The following is a 7,682-nucleotide window of genomic DNA, read 5'->3' on the forward strand; positions in this document are numbered from 1 at the left end:
CAATTTATGTGAACCTGTTTGACTGGTCACGAAGCTTAAGAAAAAATTGAAAACTTTTGCAACTTGTGGTCCTAAACAAGTTAGAATATTTGTATGGCTATAATTCTTTTGAAACATATGGTAGTAAACATGCCAGAGTATTTGTGTGGTTATAAAAGCTTCTCATTAAGGGTAGAATTGGAAGTTTAAGCTAAATTGTTTCCAAATTTAGAAAGGGGTCATTTTTTTTTTAACGAACCAAAAAAATAAGTTCACATAAACTGGAACGGAGGGGTATATACTAATAGATCATGTACGAAAAGATAATAACAGGTAAACCATTCATAAAAGTCGAATTAGTAACCTGAAAATAAGGCATGTTACCTGTTATAGTAAATTAAAATACACTAACAAATTCTTGTGTATACAAATTAAAATCCTTGCTACATTAGTATGAGCAATAAGCTTTACACTAAGAGAAAATGCTATGAGGTTCTTATCTTTTACCAGGAAACATGGAAACTGTACTACATGACATTCTCGTCTAACACAACTCTGGAGCTTGGAATAGGTTTCTGGTTTATCATACTGCAACTACATTATCTTCCTAACACAATAAAAACTCCTTACTATACAACAATTATCTTAACATCAAGACAATTAACCAGAAAAAGGATTAAAAAGAAGGAAAGAATTGGACAATGTTGATGAACCTTAATCACAACAAATTGGACATCTTATCAGTCCATTCTCATTACAATCCGGGCAACGTTGGAAGCCATATTCTTCGTCCTCAACTTCCAATTCGTCGTGCTCTCCCTCATAGTATATTTTACAACTCCCTGAGCATGTCTCACATGGTACAAACCTAATATCTCCACAAGCCTCACAAACTCCATTTCCAATCCCACCACCACCATCACCATTCTCTATTCGTTCGCAATTTTCTACTAACTTCTCGAGCTTCCCATCCTCATTCATTCTCCGTATTACATCAGCTCCACCAATGTATTTTTTACCTAAAAACACCCTTGGTAATCCCCCTCTAGCAAATCCATCTCCCAATAATTCTTTCAACTCCTCCTTGAACCCTGAATGCATCGAAACATCCCTCTCATCAACTTTAACGCCTAGTCCCTTTAGAATCTCACGGACGTGACAACAATCCTCGTATGTTTTCCTCACCCCTCTTAGGCTCGTGAAGTAAATAACCAATTTTTCCATCTCACGAGACACCAATTTATTACACTCCGTTAGTACTTCTCCATTTTCTATCTTCGAGTCCTTTCTTGACTCGGCCTCATCATCCGATCCCTGATGATCTTCGACGATTAATGGCTTCAAATGAAAAGGGTTAGCAGGTGGAAGCTCTTCAAGTGCTTTTCTAAATGTAGAAATCACTTCAGGATCAAAATCAGACACTATAAATGTATCATTTGAATGCAAACTAGACTCATTATCAGGCATTTTCGGCGATCCTTCGCCATTTTCTTTAAGCTGATGATCATCAAAACAAGATATATTTGTATTATGAGAAACAGGGAAAGAGAAACTATGATCAAGATGAGGTTTAAGAGGAGTAATATCTTCAAGACCTTCCATTAATTCCCAAGCATTAATAGTTTCTGGCTCACCTGGTGGTGTTCTTACTGGTGTCTTTGGAACCACAACTTTTGGGATTTTTTCATTGATCATTTGGGACCATGTTCTTGCCTCAATCATCAGCTCATCTTTATTTCCCTTTGTTGCATCGTAGTCGTCGATTTCGAATGCAAATTGATCATCTTCGAGACTCTGACTCAGGTTCATTGAGTCAAGTTTCAATGATCCTAACGTGGAGGAAGTGAGATTAACCAAATGTTGTTCACTCTCATTATGATCTTTCTTATGTGGTATGTACATTGAGTAGCTTCTACGTACAGGGGAATATGGTGTATGGCAATTTTGACATACTTTTGGCTTTGAAGTTGCACAACCCATTATTGATAATTTGACCGACAACTTAAGTTTGGTACAAGAAAAAAAAGAATGCTACTATATGCCAGATAATGGATTGTGTAGGGGTTCGAAAATAAGAAACTAAATAGAGGAAATAAAAATGACAAGAATTCAGAATACGAGGATAATTATAATTTGTACCCCTTTAGTATTTAAGAAAAGATTAATTAATGATAGAGAGATTGAGAGATTGGAAGATTCTGTTCTGTGCTAAAATCTGCATCAATGGATTGGTTATAAAAGGTAACAGCTTTATCATAATTGACGAGACGACAAAAATATCAACAAGAAGACAATGCCACATATCAATTGATACCTTAAAAACAAAGTGCATCAGAGGATTAAGAAAAACAAAACTCGTATAGATTATGAATAAGAAGAAAAGAAAGAGAGAAAAATAGGCAGGGAAAGAGAATTTTGGGAGAAGAAGGAACCTTTTCAGGAGTTATTATTTTATTCTTCTTCCTTCCCTGAAAACAATGTTTCTATCTCTCTAAAGATTATTGGTGGGTTTTTTTTTCTTTTGTGTACAAAAAGAGGGGTAATGGACAAAACCAAAAAAGACCCTGTTAGTGGCTAGGCTAGGATGAGAATGAGTGGTTAAAAATGAATCAAACCTTTTTTTCTGGAGAGGGGTTGATTTTATAATATGAATGAAGAAAAGAGAAATGGTGGATATACAAGATGTCAAGAACAAAAAAATGAAAAGAAAGGATTGTGGTGGCTTCTAGGCAAATTCAGTTGCCCCATGCGCAAACCTCTTTTTGTGTGAGACGAAGAGAAGTGGAGGGGCTACTTTATTTTTTTGATTTTCCTATTGGTATTTGATAACCAGCATACGGGTTGGGACTCCGACTTGTTCGGATTCACGCCGCATAAGACCTATTAAAGGGAAAAGTATTACTGCTAGGATTTTTCCATTTCATAACACGAATCAAATAGATCTAATTAAGGATGAACTGATCTTATGTATTCATACTACAACCCTCGGTGATGAGGGCCGCTTTATTGGTTCTTTATAAGAAGGTGGTCAAAATATGAGCAAGGTTCGGGTTTCTATATATAATCTAGAGTTAAGATATCTTCATCATCTTCAACAAAGTACGAAGTAGAAAAATTCGATAGGGGGTCTACTTCAGTCTATGGAAGATTAGGATGAAATCGTCTCTGGTGTTACAAGGGGGTTGGAAGCAATTGATTAGGATTTTCCTGACGAGATGAAAGAGATAGAAAAGGCAGACCTGAAGGAGAGGGCTTTGAGTGCGTTCTTCATGAGCGTTACAAATAGAGCATTTTTTGGAAAATTACTGAAGAAACTTCTGCATCAATGGCATGAAAGAAGCTGGAAGATCTGTATTCTAAGAAATAGGTAACAAAACCGCTTCTTATACAATCTCCGTATGAACGAAGGTACACCTGTTAAAACTCACCTTGATGAGTTTAATTTAATAATAAATGAACTTGAAGAATGCAAATATCAAAATTGAAAGTAGGATAATGCCTTGATTGTGTTATGTTACGATACTTTTGTTGATATGTTGCTATATAGGAAAGACAATATTTCACTGAAAAATGTTAGTAATGCACTAAAATCTAAAAAGTTGAAAAAGAGACTTCCAAAAAGCAGAACTGAGGGTGAAGGTCTTGTGAGTAGAGGAAGAACACAACAGAAAGACTTTAATAGAAAAAATTCAACAACCAGATCGAAGTCTAAAGAAAAAAAAATAGAATTATTATGAGTGCAGGGAACAAGGTCATTACAAGAGAAATTATCATAAGCTGAAAGAGAAAAGAGGGAAGCAAAAGTAGATAATTCTACAAATATTATTGACACTTACAATAATTCTGATGATAGTGACTATGTAGCGCACGTTTGTGTCGTGAGTTCTAGTTATGGGCAGAATTATTGGGTTCTTAATTCTGGTGCTACTTCCTACATGTGCACATACAAGAATTGGTTTGCAACTTACAAGCAGATGAGCAGGACTATCTGCATGGGAGATGATAAACTATTACGAGTAGAGGTGATTGGTAACATCAAATTGAGAATATTGGATGGAATTATCATAAATACTAAATACTGGCATTATCCTCGGATAAAGAGAAATTTGATTTCTCTTTCGACTTTGGATGATCAAGGATATAAACTCTAAAAATAAAATACTTAAAATGTGTAAAGGCACATGGTACTCATAAAGAGTAAACGACATTCTAAATTGTATCATCTTCAAGTCAGTGTAGTTGAAGGGAAAGATGATATAACTTCTGGAAAAGGTAATCTGAATTAGTCTTAGTTGTTGCACTTATGACTTGGTCATATGAGTGACAATGAATTATCTTTGTTGAGCAAGCAGAATTCGTTGGATGGGTACAAAAATCAAGTTTTAAATTTTTGTTAGCACTGTGTATGTTGCGGAAGACAAATGTATATAGTGTGAATAAGTCACAACTAACTATACCAAAATTATGGCAGCCACTAAATAATAAATAAGACAATAAAGCAACAATAAAAGGAATACAAGAATTTACGAGGTTCGGCCAAGTTTGCCTACTTCCTCGGACACAGCCAATATTTTATTCCACTCCAAAAATACAAGTGAAATAATACTAAAGAGAGAAGATACAAATGTCTTAAGAAGATAAGAAGGCAAATGAGAGGTGTGTATTAAATCCTAAACATTAAGCCTCCTTTTATAAGGAAAATTTCCCAAACAAACGTGTCAACCACCGATGTGGGATATTTGACAACTTCAACAAACTTCCACCTTGGCAAAATTCCACATCTTCAATTTTCTATCAATAACAAATTTTGGTTGTGTCTTCATCTCCAATCTTCAGTGTTCAACAATGTTGATCAAAATCCAAACAATGTTGAAACTTGACCGCAGTCACCACTTTTGTCAGCATATCAACATGATTCTCTGTAGTATGAATTTTCTTCACCGTGACTCCACCTTCTTCTATGATTTCTTGTACGAAATGATACCGAACATCAATGTGCTTTGTCCTGGAATGATAAATTTGGTTCTTCGCTAATTGAATAGCACTTTGACTATCACAAAAAATTGTGATACTTTTGTGTCCAATACCAAGCACTTTTAGCAATCTCCGAAGCCAAATTGCCTCCTTCATAGCCTCTGTAATAGTCATATACTCTGCCTCTGTTGTAGACAAAGCAACTGTTGACTGCAAAGTAGACTTCCAACTAACTGGTGCCTTTGCAAAAGTAAACACATAACCAGTTGTTGATCTTCGTTTGTCCAGATCACCCGCAAAATCTGAGTCACAATATCCAACTACAGATTGATTGCCTTCCTGCTCAAAAACCAACCCAACATCTACAGTATTATGAATATACCGTAGAATTTACTTCACAGCTTGTCAATGCTCCTTTCCTGGATTATGCATATATCTGTTAATAACTCTAACAACTTGTGAAATGTCAGGTCTCGTACAGACCATTGCATACATCAAGCTACCAACAACATTTGTGTATGGTACCCTTGACATATACTCATGTTCAGCTTCATCTTTTGGTGACATAGTAGTACTTAGCTTAAAATGGGGAGCAAGTGGAGTACTAACTGGCTTAGTCTTCTCATCTATGCCAAAACGTTGTAGTACTCTCTTCAAATATTCTTTTTGAGATAAACAGAGTTTCTTTGAACGTCTATCTCTTATTATCTCCATGCCAAGAATTTTCTTTGCCTCACCCAGATCCTTCATCTCGAACTCCTTCTTCAGTTGAATCTTCAACTTATCAATTTCTTCCGAATTCTTGGAAGCTATCAACATATCATCAACATATAGGAGAAGATATACAAAGGAACCATCTTCAAGCTTGCGCAAATATACACAATGATCGTATTTGCTTCTCTTGTACCCTTGCCGCAACATAAACTTGTCAAATCGCTTGTACCATTGTCTAGAAGATTGTTTCAATCCGTATAATGATTTTTCAAATTTGCATACCATATTTTCTTTTCCAGCAACTTTGAATCCTTCTGGATGAGTCATGTAGATTTCCTCCTCCAAGTTTTCATGTAAAAACGCAATTTTTACATCTATCTGAACTAGTTCCAAATCCAACTGTGCTACCAAAGCCAACATAATTCTAACGGAGGAATGTTTTACAACTGGAGAAAATACTTCATTGTAATCAATTCCCTCTTTTTGAGCATATCCTTTGGCCACCAATCTTGCTTTGTAGGGAACATCTTCTTGGTTAGAAAATCTTTCTTTCTTTGTAAATACTCATTTGAACCCATTTGCTTTCTTTCCCTTCGGGAGATTGGCCAATTTCCATGTATGATTCTGATGAAGGGACTGTATTTCATCATTTATGGCAATCCTCCACTTATCTTCTTCTGAACTTTGGACTGCGTCTTTATAAGTGGTCGGAACATCATCGGCTACAATTGAGGCGGCACAAGCAACCATCTCTATAAAACGAACATGTTTTGTTATTGTCCTTTATGGCCTGCTATTTGCAATTGATTCAAGTTGTTGTTGAGGTTCTTGAGTTGGAATCTCACTCTCTACTGGCTCTTCTTCTAGAGGATAATCTTCATTTGTTTCCTCATCTGCTTCTTGTGTAGGAAAATAAATTTTTCCTAAAACTCCACCTGTTTAGAAGCACCCTCATTTTGTTTGGTATCTTATGTTACCTTATTTACCATAACAGATTCATCAAAGGTAACATCCCTACTGAATATTACTTTCTTTGTCATAGGACACCATAAGCGGTGTCATTTTACTCCAGAAGTAATCCCCATAAAAATAGCCTTATTTGCCATTGGATTCAATTTTGACTCTATCACATGATAATATGCAGTTGAGCCAAACACGTGCAAAGAGTCATAATCTACAGCAGGCTTTCCATACCATTTTTCAAATGGTGTCTTTCCATCAATAGCAGCAGATGGTAGACGATTAATGAGGTGGAGTGCATATGTAATTGCTTTAGCCCAAAATTCTTTGCCCAAGCTAGCATTGGACAACATACACCGTACCTTCTCCAGCAAGGTCCGGTTCATACGTTCTGCCACTCCATTCTGTTGTGGTGTATGTTTGACAGTGAAGTGTCGGACGATGCCATCATTTTCACAGGCCTTATTAAAATGATCATTTTTTATTCACCTCCATTGTCTGTGCGAATACACTTGATCCTCCTGCTTGTTTGATTCTCCACAATCATTTTCCATTTGAGAAAAATTTCCAACACTTCATCTTTGCTTTTCATTATATACACCCACACTCTTTGGAAAAAATCATCAATAAAGGTTACAAAATAGTGCTTCCCACCCAATGAAGGTATTTTGGAAGGACCCCAAATATCAAAGTGTACATAATCCAAAATGCCTTTAGTATTATGGATCGTTGTACCAAATTTAACCCTTGTTTGTTTCCCTTTGACACAATGCTTGCAAAACTCTAAGTTGCAAGCCTTTACTCATTTTAACAATCCTTGATCTGATAGAGTTTTTAAGGATTTTCCTCCAGCTTGTCCCAAGCGCATGTGCCATAGCCTGGTTGCTTCTGCCTCTTTGTGGTCACTGGATGTCACTGTCACTGTCCCAATAACTGTACTGCCACGATAACGGTACATGTTATTGTTCTTCCGATTGGCCTTCATTACCACTAGTGCACCGGAGCATACTCTCGTTACTCTATTTTCTACAATGATTTTAAACCCATTTGATTCT

At 36.2% G+C, this 7,682-nt stretch overlaps 1 protein-coding gene across 1 annotated transcript; it reads right to left on the bottom strand.

Annotated features, from left to right (window-relative positions):
• Positions 1–382: 382 nt before the first annotated feature.
• Positions 383–2,720, bottom strand: LOC104230636 (uncharacterized protein At3g28850-like). Its single transcript, XM_009783496.2, has one exon. The coding sequence runs from the start codon at positions 1,957–1,959 to the stop codon at positions 694–696; it is 1,266 nt and encodes a 421-aa protein (XP_009781798.1). The 5' UTR covers positions 1,960–2,720; the 3' UTR covers positions 383–693.
• Between the last annotated feature and the right edge of the window lie 4,962 nt (positions 2,721–7,682).

The sequence above is a fragment of the Nicotiana sylvestris genome, chromosome 9, assembly GCF_000393655.2.
Source record: "Nicotiana sylvestris chromosome 9, ASM39365v2, whole genome shotgun sequence".
NCBI lineage: Eukaryota > Viridiplantae > Streptophyta > Magnoliopsida > Solanales > Solanaceae > Nicotiana > Nicotiana sylvestris.